This window comes from Gallinula chloropus (assembly GCF_964237585.1).
Source record: "Gallinula chloropus genome assembly, chromosome: 7".
Taxonomy (NCBI): domain Eukaryota; kingdom Metazoa; phylum Chordata; class Aves; order Gruiformes; family Rallidae; genus Gallinula; species Gallinula chloropus.
In genome coordinates, this window is record NC_140092.1 from 1,788,526 (window position 1) to 1,802,114 (window position 13,589).

General features: G+C 40.2%; 1 protein-coding gene across 1 annotated transcript in view; it reads left to right on the top strand.

The window, feature by feature from the left end:
* Window positions 1-12,943, top strand: part of ABLIM2 (actin binding LIM protein family member 2) — a gene marked incomplete at its 5' end in the record, with an annotated part of 99,676 nt that extends 86,733 nt beyond the window's left edge. Inside the window, one exon of the mRNA XM_084266749.1 lies at window positions 11,202-12,943. Coding sequence (XP_084122875.1) covers window positions 11,202-11,315 — 114 coding nt within the window. The 3' untranslated portion in view covers window positions 11,316-12,943. The remainder of the gene's footprint in view (window positions 1-11,201) is intronic.
* Between the last annotated feature and the right edge of the window lie 646 nt (window positions 12,944-13,589).

Sequence of the window (13,589 nt, forward strand, 5' to 3'; positions counted from 1 at the left end):
AGATATTCCTGTGTCCAAATAATAGCAATGAAAGAAGAGAGAAGAGAGGAATTGCATTATATATTATATGTCATTTCAAAACACTAGTGTGCAAGCAATTTAACTAAAAAAGAATAGCCAAAAACCTGGCAAATAGCTGATGACATGGTGATTTACCAAGCTACTGATGAAACTCTGTAGTTTTGGGTGATTATACAGTGTACCGAAAGTTGGAACAGGATGGGTGGAAACTTGCTTATTTAATTACTATTAAAAAACCTCCTAGAATAACCTTATTATTATAAAAATGCTCCATTTGTCCTGCAAATATATGGAACTGCATTTCTTGTTCGTTGACTTATTCTGCCTTCCCTTTGGCTGTGTGATCCATACTCACTGCGCTACAGATTTACTGTGGCATCCACCTCTCTCAAAGAGTAGTAGTACAGACTTAAAGAGTGCAGATAACATTTATTGGAAAGGGATGTTTTGTTTCCAAAGGCAAAACTCATGAGGTTGCTTTTTTTATTTTTGACTGATTAATGGACTGAATAAAGACTAAGCTAAATTAATAAACAGGCATATCTTTGTGTGAATTACTATTAAGAAGAGATAGTTCAATGAAAATGATGCAGTTAACAATATTGGGCTTTTGGAAAAAATGTATTTAAATAAATGTATTTTAACTTTATAATGTGAAAAGAAAAGAAGAAACCTGAATCAACCCAAAAAAAGACATAGAAAAAATGATGAAGTAGCAGGAAGTTCCTCACTAAAGATCACATTTTTAAAAAAATTGCATGTACCAAATTTCTATACCAGTAGTATGTCTTGGAAATGGTGTCATGTTCTGAAATACTTCAACGTACTTGTCTCTTGATTCCCCAGTGTGTAGTATTGATTTCTTTCTAAGGAAAAAAAAGAGCCTCAAATGTGCTGGTTTAAGCCTGGATAAGGCATGATTGTAATAATAAAAAGCATAATCAGTGCAGAAAAATGAGAGTTGTGGTGATGTTCATTTGGGGAATCAACTTTTTAAAAGGGTGGATAGTGGCAGGACAAGGGGGAATGGATTAAAGCTAAAGGAGGGAAAGTTTAGATTAAATATTAGGGGAAGAGTGGTGAGCTGCTGGAACAGGCTGCCCAGAGAGGGGGTGGATGCCCCAACCCTGGGGGTGTTCAAGGCCAGGTTGGATGGGGCCCTGGGCAACCCTGTGTAGATTCAGGCATGTGGCAGGGCGGTTGGAACTCCAGGATCCTTGGGTTTGTTGTGAACTTTGAATGATCCAGCGTAGATGTCATGGAAAGGGCGTTGTTGTTTGTCTCTGATTCCCTCTTCCAAGGGAAGTCTCTTATATTGAGTGTTCCTGTCATGACAAATGAGCTCAAGTAACTGGTATTAGCTCCTTGGGTCAGATTAAGGGAGGCTGCAGCTAATGATTGAGGACCACAGGAGGGTGGGGTTGTAATGGGTGGTAGTGTTTTCCTAGATTTGCTCCCATTGTGAGTATGTTTTTAAATTACTCTGTTGTATAAGAAATTTATTTTAAGGATTATAAAAAGTATATTTTTTATTTGGTAAAAAATCATATTTTTCTATCCCAAGCAATCCCTAGAGATTAGGATGGCTCAACTGGTAACAGATGCATTCAAATAATGGGAATTCTTTCTTCAAAAGCAATTATATCAAAGTGTAGAAACACTCAGCTTGTTGCTGTTTGCCTGGTCTAATGCAGCAGTGAGGCAGAAGTAGCCCAGATCCTTGTGCTTCTCCAGGGGATGTTTACACCAACAGTGAACTAATACACGCAGCACTGAGAACTAATTACAGTAAACAACCTGCTGATCCATTACTAGCACTCTGAGTTTGGAATGAATAGTCTGGACCTTCATTTGGTGTAACCTGAAATAAGCTTAGAAATGCAAGGAATTTACACTAGATAAGGGTCTGGCACAGGAATTTTTTTTAAGCTTCTCAGTACCACAGTGCTGTTTATTCTAATGTTGGATGACCAGAGCAGCATTCCCATGAGATGCTCTAAAGGGAAATGGTGAAGAGAAAGTTAGTTCAGATGATGTTACAGAACAACTAAGCGGTAGGCTAGGAGAGGATTATACATTCTGGGTGAAGAAGAGGAATTACACTCTCACCATGTCTGCAGATGACACAAACTGGGGAGGACAGCAGTTGTTCTGGTGAGCAGAGCCTCTGTTCAGAGGCCAGGCTAGAGGAGTGGGTCAACAAGGACTTCATGAAGTTCAGCGAAGGTAAGTCCAGCAAAACTCAGCTGGACAAGTCCTTGAGGGAGGTAGCCTTATTTTAAAGTTTGCCCTCTGCAAGCTCCTAACTGGCTTGTATTGTTATAGTCTGGGAAGACACATCCTTAACATAATTACAAAAGTGGATTATTTGGTGCTCTTGCTACAATAGCATTTGAGAAAATACGTGATTTTTGTCTCTCTTGGAACATTTTATCGAAAGGATCATGCAGGGGCTTAAATATGAAGTGTCCTGGGGCAAACTTTCCTATTTTGGACAACTCATTATTGGAGTCTCCAGAGACTAAGCCATCACTTTGGAACAGTACACATTAGCAGGTTCCTTACCTACTGACTTCTCAGGTGGTGTTGCACATGGGCTCTTTTTTTTGTTCTTCTTATTTCCAAATGAAGTTGGGTTTATGGACACGTCTGAAAGTCTCAGTGCCTCTTTTAAGTACTCAAATATCTTTTATGATTAAGGCCTTGGGTTCCTAGAAACATGCACTTGATACTTTTGTCTTGGATTGGATATTATTTGCCTGTTGTTCAGTCACAGCCATGTGATTCAGCACTTGCACATCCAAACTGGTAGTTCATACCTGGCTGAATAGATTGATTTATTTGCTCTCCTCCTGAAGTTGCTTTTATCACAGAGTGTAAGATTTCTTTTGTGGTCACGGGCTGGTAGTTTTGAAAGCCAGCATAGTTGTAGTCTTCCATTTGGAAACCATCTTTTAGTGTTTTCATTTGATTTCCTTATCTTAATGTATCTTAGTTTCTTTGGCCTTTTCTTTTGATTGTGGAACAGTTGAATGCATTATTCATTCATGCCTATCTAATACAGTAGAAAGTAAATTACTCCACTTTTGTTTGAACCTGCTCCTTCTTTGTTTAACAAGGATACACTGAAACAATTGCACAATGGCTAAGGAAAAGAAAAGTATTCTGGAATGTCAAGTAGCAAACCTTCCTCTGCCACATGGTGTGTAAACAGAAAGGAGAGGTTTGAACATGGGTGTGGTCTTGTTTGAACAGAGCACTCACTTTAATTCAAACATGCTTTTCCTCCTGAAACTGCCTGTCTGGATGTGTTTTGGGGATGACATTTTTTCCACGGCTTTTTGTTCAGCGATTACCCTGGGTTCTTGCCATTTGGGCTGGAACCATTTGAGGAATGGTTTCCAGTAACTGAGCCTGTATTTGTAACATCCCCAGCTCCTAATTGTCATTTATTCAAGTAACATCGTGTGTCCCACCTCCTCTGTAGCTCAGATGGAGAAAATCAGAGCAAAGCTGCAATGTGTTTTAACCTGGAGAAGAGCAGTTTGTAGTTTGGGGCTGAATTCAAGGTTACAGCTCACTTCAGGATCAAGCTCGCTCATAGCCTGGAGTGAAAAGGTGTGGTTCACTGACTCCAGGCAACCATCACAATGTTTAACTTCCCAAATGTGTGTGTGGCATTCCTTACTCTAGGCAAGATGCTTGTGTTGTGATCAGTGCTGGATGCCTGTATCGGTTTCCAAAGCCCTTATGAAAAGAGCCATCACAAAATTAAAATGCTCTTTTCAAATGACATGGTATGGACCAAAGCTGCAATTCCTATCAGAGTGGAAACACTGTGGGGGTGAACAGAGATTAGATGTGCAACGTCCATATTAGGGCTGCACTAAAGCCAAAACTAAGGGAAACTGGACAACCTGTTTTAAGGTGTTTTGTGCCTAAAGCAAATGAATATGGAAAATTTCATGTTGACTCCATTATACTTTTCTGGATCAGGCCCAAAAGCCATAGACATACCACCTGACACTGAACCTCTGAACCCCAGCTGTGAGACTGGGACAATTATCCAAACAAGTGGTAGCACGAACATCCATGAACACACAATAAATTACTAGATTCTCCAGTTAATCACCACCTGCCTCTTAGGGTAAAACTGCACTTACCTGTCTTAAAATTCTGAAATTCAGGGTCCTCTATATATTTTCATAATTTGTTGTAGATTCATAGATTTAGTTTTATTTGTGAATTATTTCATTAATTATCTAACATTTTAATCAGAAGTCTGCTGAGGGCAAATACTTATGTAGTTAATAGGAAAAGGCTTGCTTGTTAAATGGTGGAATGATGTCACAGGTTATCCTTAGAGCTGTTCTACTGTGTACCACTGGGTAGGTAATACACTGATACCCCTGAGCAAAATACTTGCATCTTTTCAGCTTCTTGCATAACTGCTCAGCTGGGGAAAACAGTGAATCTACAGTGCTACTGCAGAGTGTTTTGCATGTGCCTTGTGATATTTCAGAAGAGGTTAGATCTTAAGTACCCCACAGTGGGAGTGCTGAGCAGAACCAGAGCTTCTCTGTGAAGTTTCGTGGTACCCTGAGATACTAAATGAGATGCATCCGCAGATGCAGGAGCCTTGTATAGACGCCTGGGGTTACACTGGTGGAGCCCAAGGAGGTGGAGGGACAGTTCAGACTCCCTCACTGCTTCTGTTACACTCCTTTTCCTGGGAGCCTTTTTGGGGAGCCACATTGCTATGTGGAAGCCAAAGAGAGAGTAGGATCTACACCTCCTGCCACAGCTCGGCTGCACAAGTGCTCCAACTGTTCAGTGTTGCGACTGAGTGCCCTGATCAAGCATAACTGCAGCTACAGTGCCTCCTGCCTCATCCTCTGATCAATGGGGTGGCTCTAGTTATCTTTTGATACCTTTTGAACTTTGTTAGGTGGCAACTCATGCCATTTCTTAATGTTGCCTCCCCTATCACATAATTACTTAGTAGTTTGAAATATTTATTGAGCGTGAAGCTTAATTACTCTGTGGATGAGCATCACATTCACTAGTCTCATGGGAACATGGCACATGGCTAATTGCAGCTTTGTAATTAGCCATGCAGTAGCCTTAGAAGGAACCTCTGAAAAGCTTGCTGAGCCCCAGCAGTGCAACAGAAAGAAGGGAGGGAAACAGTGCAAACCTTGTGACAGCAAAATGAGGATTCGAAATTCAGCAGATAAAAGAGAAAATTTCCCAGAAAATTATGATTGGACATCTGAAAAGAGATGAGAGGCAAACTTTGAGAGGCATGGGAGAAAGGAATGGAGTGGAGGGGGTAAGGATCAACACTGGAGAAGGGAGGAGGCTATTGCTGTTCCAAAGGTCTTCAGCCAAGATACTTGGCACATCCTAGTGAATACAGGAAAGGACTTGGTCCCACCAACAAAGCCCTAAAGAGCTATCATCTGTGTAGCCGAATGCTCACTTAACTGTGGGTAAATCCTTCCCAATAAATCCCAGTTTACTTAGACTGGGTTGCATTTTAAAGTCTTTGGAAAAGATCCTGTAGCTCTAACTTCTGGAGTTTGTGGATCAGATGTTTTGAATTGTGAGGAGGACTGAACAAAAATGAATTGGAGAACTACTTAAAATGACACTCTATAAAACAGAGTGCACAGTAGTGCTTTAGAGAGAGCAACTAGCTGACAGATTCACTATAGATTCAAGGCAAGGCAATGTAATGCTCAGCTGTCATTTTCTATAACATAACAAAAAGCAAAAGAGAAACAAACCCAAGGTTTGAAGTGACCTCTAGGAATTAGCACTTGGATTTTTCTCATCTTCACCTCATCACCTCCTGCCATCCAGCGGGTTGGTTTATTGGTTCAATATTGACTGATGAGGAAGTATGATACCCTGTAAATTTCCTGCATCAGCAGGTTTGCACGTGAGGACTCCCATCCCATTGCTGACACAGAATAAACATGCTTGTGCAGCGTGACCTGGTCACAGCTTGCTGCAGTACGGCTGGAGGTTAATTGCAATTTTCCCTTCCTGTGAGTCATTCACACTAATGCTGTAATCCCAACTATTAGTTTTGAAGATCTCTGAATTTCATTAAAAGTACTATTATTCTTGGGGAAAAGAAATCTCATCGAATTAAATAAACACTGTAACTCTATTTAGAATGATTAGTGGCTTTTTTAGCAGGCCACAGAAAAACAAAGACAAGCCTCATCAATTTACAGCGGAAAGCCATCAGTTCTCTCTGAGATAACACTGTGGAGCAAAGTATTTGAATGTGCAGTTAATTACTTTTGTTCTGAGAGGCTCAAAAAGGAGCACGTATCTGTACCACTCATCCTGTTTTTAGAGGAGGAGGATTTTCCATCGTAGGGGTTGCACTGCAGTCAAGAGGTTTAGCACAGCCCTGGCTTAGTTCTGTGTATCTTTATAAGAAACATTTGTGGTTCAATTCTTCTGTAGAGCGTGCATGTATTTTAGGAGAGCTAGCTACACAGTTACAGCAAGGTGTGGTAAGCCTTTTTGTATAGCATCGTGCCATATAGATAACAGTCAGGTGAGGAGTTACAGCAGCAGCATTTGGTTCCCAAGCTGCAGGCCACCTTATGGCTTCCTGAAGTCTGATTCTAAGGTTGTGACCCTGTATTTCTAAACAAAAATGCTTCAGCATAGGTGAGAGATTGTGCTTCTGGAGACATGAATTTCCTCTTCCATTCAGAGCCACCGCTATGACCCATGGAGATAACTCATGGGACCAACACGTTACTCAACCCAAGTCTCCCTGTCTTGCTCTCATTTCTCATGCAAGCTGACATAAAATACAATCCAGAACAACAGAATTGAGCACTGTTAACGTTAAAAACCACAGATTAATACGATTTAATCAATACAATATGATGTGGTAGACCCTTCTAGTGTAGCAGTTATCTAGCCAAATATATCCAAAATGCTGATGTTCTGATGCTGTGAGCTCTGGTACAGCAGTCTTTTCAGTGAAGAACTGTATTTAAACTGTTAACCATATCTTTTCACAAGGCTTTCAGGCAGCATCGTGTTAACACCACTCTGCAGTTTCCACACTGATCTCACTTACATGGAGGCACTTCAGAGTGTGGGCAGAAGGGGACCTTGATGGGGTCCCCTCTATCCTCCTCAGTGTCAGCAGTGTGCCCAGCTTTGCTGCTGATGCAGAGTAGAGAAGTAAATTGAATTAAGCTGCCTAAATATGGCCAAACTGTCACAAAGGGATTCAAGAACTGGTTACTAGCACACTGTAAAACACCCAGACTTCCTATGTAAACAAGGCCAACGCTAGTAAAAAAGAGGAATGACTCTTACCAATAAGTTGGGCCATTCATTTAATGGCCCAGTGATGCACTAGTGACATAGCTAGATATTTTAAGCTGATCTAATCCTTAAAAACAAAAAGAAAGAACCCAACAATGTTCCTGGCCTTGGCAGGCATGGCTTTAAATACACATCTTCTCTCCTACCTCAAATTCCCTATGCATAATTTTCAATTTCCCTTCTTTTGTTTGACTAATGAGACAAGGTAACATTTCAGTTGAGACAAATTAATATTCAAATAGCTGAGGAGAAAGATAAATCAATCTAAGATTTCTTAATGGTGCATTTTCTCTTCCTTTTTTAGGGAAGAGCTCTAGGTCTTAAAGCTGTAAGGTTAAGCATCACACACAAAAAAACTATGAACATAAACTTCCCACACTGACCTATTCCCATGGTGTTTAGATCCTTCAAATACTTGTAGACATTTACCATATTTTCCCTTAGTCATCGTTTGGCTAAGCTTATGCATGCTTAGGCCTTTTAGTCTTTGCTCATAAATCAAACTCTGCAACCCATGATTACTTTTGTTACTTCTATCTGAAGCTTTGCCAGTTTGATGACATCTTTCTGGGATCAAGGTTTATTCCAAAATTTGCAGACAGAACTGTAATCACTGCTGCTTCTAGGTTCAGTCCCAAAGCTAGAGTCCATGATGCTTAAGAAAGTGATGGTGAACGTTTCTGAGATGCAGGGAATACAGTGGGAACTATGCAGCATTGGGCTCACTCTGGTGTCCTTAGCAAGGGTTCAGACCAAAGGGGAAGTGTCCCCATCTACTAGAATTAATTTTCCATGTGAATAATGCATTGAGGGAGTAAGAAACATTGCTAGTATTGCAGGCTGGTTGTTAGTCCTACAGATAAGGGATGGTATGTGGAGGAGAATTCAAAGCACAGAAACTGCCTGGTGGAGAATGGGAGGTGGAAATAAGTGAGCTAATGCTTTCCCTATCTCAATCTCTGCTGCTGCATTCTGGGCTGAAAACTCAACTGCTTTAGGACCAGGCAGCACCATCTGAGAGCTGCTGTAAGTCAAAAAAATTTATAAAAACCCAAAACCCAATCCAAAGTGCAGTGTAATTAGAAAGGGAGTGCATGCAAGGAGTGAAGGTGGTGCAGAGGAGCAGAGCACACATGTAATTCATGCTGACTTGGATAGTGCATGCAGACTGAATGCTCACTAAGCCTGAGTGTGAAGCAAAGTGATAAATGGCCAAGTTCAGCCTTGAAGAGGAACAGAGGAGTTGCAGAGCTTGTATTGAGACTGGTGGCAAGCCTTGTCGTGAGGTCAAGTGTTGTGAGTGTTCATCACCCTGCAGGAAAGGCCTGGGGCCTGACATAAGGCTTCTGACTCTCCCTCCATTGACCTTCAGCACTGAAACAGATCTGATGAGACCACAGCAATTTCTAGGAAGAGATGGTGTCATACACCTCAAGAAATGATTTGTTAAAACATTATTTTTCAGGTTTTAAAGTTCCTGTGGTTTTGAATGATTGGCAAAGTGGGTTTACCTGCAGGGTATGGGCTTTTTGATTTTGAGCATAAACTACAGTTTGTCACTGCTTTCCCCTGAGTGAGGGGACATTTCACCTCTTATCCACAATCTAGAAAGCAAGGTAAAACAAAATATGAAAAGCTTCACTCATCCAGACTTCTTTTTTGATCCCACAATTTACAGCTTGTTCCTTGCTGTGAGAAATTGCTGAAGGTAAGCATGCTTACCTTGGTCCCCTGGGCTACCAGGAAGATAGAGGGAAAAAGAATGCAGAAAGAAGTTACTTTTTCTTTCCAAACCCAGTAGAATAAAATTCTGTCAGTGAGAGATTGTTTCTAAAATACATTGTCAGATGTTGCTCATTTCCATGTGAAACAGGATCTCCTTTGCCAAATATGCATGGCGTGTTCCTTCCATGCTATGCACTGTGCTTATGGTGGGTTGCTGTCATTGGTCAAATGAAAAATGAAGGCTCAGTTCCAAACTCTTAGTCACTGTTGTTCTGAATATGTGGAATCTCAAGGGAAGGAAACCAAGGCTGTCCTTTTTTAAGAAACCACATGAGCCCATAATGACCATTCAAGGTAATTAAATGTAGTGATTTCTTATAAACAATTTCAGTAATTTTTCTTGAGTAATTTACATCACAAAGATAAATGCATTGTTAATAAGTGGAAAGTAAAGTTTTGCTTTCAAATTTGTCAAAAAAATAGGTAGGCCAATGAGGTTGTGTCCATCCTGGTCAGGTAAACCATTGTGGGATTGCCAGGGCATGTTAGCATGCTCTGGGCCACAGCTTTGGCTAAAGAGCACAGAGCATGTGCTCTTCCAAACAGTGCTGGGGCCTGATTCAAATGATAGACAACCTTGACCTATTAACATTGCCAACAAAAGCATAGCCTAAAGGACCCCTGGGCTCCCTTTCCCCTGGGGATTGCTGTGCTCCCCTCTGTATTCAGCATCTTGCACTCAGCATTTGGAAGCAGTGTTACTCACATTCATGGGGACTTGATCGCCTTTGAAGTTACCCTGCTGTTTGGCTGGCTGGCTGGCATGCTTCTTGGGAGTGAGTAGTGTGGACTACATGGCAAGTTTGAGCCTTCTCCAAGTGGCAAGGAGATTGAATCTGGGTCTCTCACCTCTTAGGAAGTCCTGCAGCCAGGAGGCAAGGAGATGAAAGGAAAAGGCCAATATCCTTCTCTTGAAATAGTGCAGCTGTCTAATGTTTGATGAGCCTGATTATGCTGTGGGAGGCATGTCCAAGCATTTCCTCCATCCTAAGAGCTTTACAAAACCTCATTTCTGGGTGCAAGTGATGCTTCAGCAGGCACGGAGGTGCTCAGGATGGGGCTGCCCGGTGTACCTGGAAGGAGAGTTGTGCCTTGAGAACTTCAAGTCAGAAGCTTGGCTGGGGAGGAGAGGGTTAAATTGCAGGCCTAGTCCCAGGTTTCAAGGAAATCTTTGTGGAAGAGGAGTGTCAGTATTTAAAACATGGCAATTTGTAATTCCCATTGCACTGATAACTGTTACTACGGAAATGCTTGAGCAAGAGCTAGTCCACAATCATCAGATGAATTTAATACAATACTCATTTCTGATTCACATACTTATGCTTTCTGCCTTGTATGTTTGTGTGCATAGCAGTATTTGTCAGGCAATTATCTTAGCTCCTTCCAAGTCTTTGTGTTGGGATTCTCCCCTTTTTCCCTCTCTCTCTCTTCTTTTTTTAATATTGAATCATGAAAACATCAAATAGAAGCATAGTTCTTGGCATTTAATAGAACTCCAGCTTTATCCAACTTGACTTCTGATACAAGTCTATCCCCATGGATAAGCATATTTTGGATTTAAGAATTTAGCAGTGTGCTCTCTCCTTTGTTACAAGGCTGCTATTAGTGGGCCAGTGTGGCATCCACCACTGTCATTAAAGATCAAGGCGAAGCAAATCCAACTCTGAAATTACATTGTTATCAATCTCTTTAAAGTCCTAGAATAGCTTAAATTTGTCTCAGGGTGTTCTGTCATCAAGCACCGTGTATAAACACATCTTTTTCCCAAGGACCAGAGCCTCTTCTCAGTTGGAACTACATTGCAATGATTACTTTTGTTTCAAAAGTCACTACTGCCATCAATAATTTCATTTTTCAGCTCCTTTGAGCTCATTTGGTTATGATGCAGACTTTTCCAGAACCAAACTGGGAATTTAAATGCAAATCTTAATGCATTATTTTGTGGTATGTTTTAAAACCTAGGAAGGGCAGAAATATTCCCGTGCACAGAAGAGATTAATGATACCTTTTGTGTTTTCATTTTCAAGAGGCATTTGTCCCCTGAAGAGTTCCAGGAAGTCTTCAAAATGAGCATTGAGGAATTTGATCGTCTGGCACTTTGGAAGCGGAATGACCTGAAGAAAAAGGCCCTGCTTTTCTAGCCCCTCCCAGATAAAATATGTGCTCAATCAAAACACAAATAGTCTTGCCAGAACTATCACATGCACTTGCTGTTGAACCACTGTCCAGCTTCATTGTGTTAGTATGTGTCAGGGGAAACAGGGCAGATTAGATGGCAACGCGTTGGAATATGGAGAATTTGCTAATCTTGCATGACCAGATGGTTTTGTCAGTAACTCCTGGTCCTACCCAGTTTACAATGTGCAAAAAAAATCTAGCTTTAAATTTATTGTTGCTTGCAGTTATTGCTTGATGCAAATGGAAATTATGAGGGGAAGAGAAAAAGTGTCGCTGTGACAAAGGAAACGCGTCCAACATTTTGTCCCATTAATTCCTACAACACAATTTTGTACAAAATCAAGTAAGTAACGAATATAAAATTCTCCAACGGGGGCTCACATGCTGTTAAAAATATGGTAAAAGCCAAAGAAGAGCATGTGTGCAAACAACTATTGCTATTGTTTATGTGTGGTACTTTTTAAGAATGAAAGCAAGAATATGGAAGCACCTTAATTATTCTACTTCTACTTTAGACACAGCCTACTCTCTAAAAGGTCCTGTTTGTCTATAAGGTAATTAGATATCTTTAATTGCAACACGAGAGTTTTTATTTTATTAAGAATATATTATGACATAAAACAGGTATAATGACTAAAATGTATGCAGACCTACTTTAAAAATTTCATCCCATTCATCAGGAAAACGGAAGCCTTATAGAAAACTGGTGTGTTCTGCCAGTTAACTGTGTTTTCCTACTAGTTTGGGGTGCTTGGAGATTATTTTTTTTTACATTTCATGCTGATAAAAATACCATGTAATCTTAATTATATGTAGATGGATGTATCTATCTATAAAAGAATTATTTTCATTAATATATATCCTAGGTAAAAACATTCTTACTTTCTCCACTTTCTGGATTTGCACAGGAAGCCACGAGACCTGAGATGGCAATTGGTAGGTGCAGAAATGAAGCAGTTCAGCATAAAATGTAACAAAAAAAAAGCTTGGTGTGCTCTATCAACAATACATCCAATAATAATCGAATATAGAAATTCCTCATGCATTACTATTTGCATGTTTCTATACAAATCAGTTTTTAAAAACCCTATGTGATACTGGTGCAGTACCTTGAAACTATCCTAAATAACAAGCAAAGCTAACAAAATCTAGGCGTTTGATGAGCGTTAGACTTTGATATCTCTTCCAGGTGAAAGGCTATGAAATTTAACAATTTCATTTGGTCAGAAGTATGGTTGCTGACAAAGAATGTTTTCAAGTGAGTTGCTAGTTTTGTGTGATACTAAAAGAGCATTACAAAAAGGACATTTTCCAGCCATGTGTCAGTATTCTGCATTTTTACTGCCTTGAATGTTTGTACTCACTTCCTACTCCACGATGTCTTTTTGCATTTCCTTAAAGTAACTGGTTAATATATGCACTACAACACACTGGTTCAACTGACCTAGCGTTGGAAAGACCATAGCATCAAACATGCCTTCTTTCAACTAACTTCCAGGATCCATGCTGTTGAAAATAAATATTTTCTCATAATCTAAATGTTTTGTCTGATGATACAAATGTTTAAGAAAATCATTAAAACAAAGACATAATTGAAGAACTTTGCTAACCTGCGTGTAATTTTTAGATTGCACTGCTGCTCTGGATAGGGTCTTCCCATGATGGTAATGTCAGTAATATGTAATTTGCATTAGTTTTGCTCAGTGAGGAGACTGTTGTGTACCTCTGAATGTCAAGTTACTGTAAAGTTGGTCAAGATTTAAACAAGTCATTTAATAACTGGCACATCTCACCAAGCGATAGCTGCTCACTGGTGATGTACAGAACCATTGTCCAGTCTAAACTGGGAGCTCCTGATCACCTGTAGACCACATCTATAATGCTGTTCAGCCTCAGAATAGCTTGTTATGTTTTGCATAGACATGAAAACTGGCAGCATATTGAAATGGGCCAATATAAAATGTGATCAACACACTGCTATGAAAATTTAAACCCAGTAGAATAGTTGGTTGGAGAATGATGATGAGTAAGTTTGGTATTGGTGAAGACAACTCTTCTGGTCTTACACCTTCCTGAGACATCAGGCATCTTCTCCATGAGTAAAAAACTGCAGGGTGATCAAAGAAATCCATATATTGGCTCAGACCAGGTGCAGTGTGTAACTTTGTAAATAATTTGGAAACTGCAGCTACTGTACCAGTGTAGGATTCAACCAATGCTGCAAGGTAAAAGTGTGT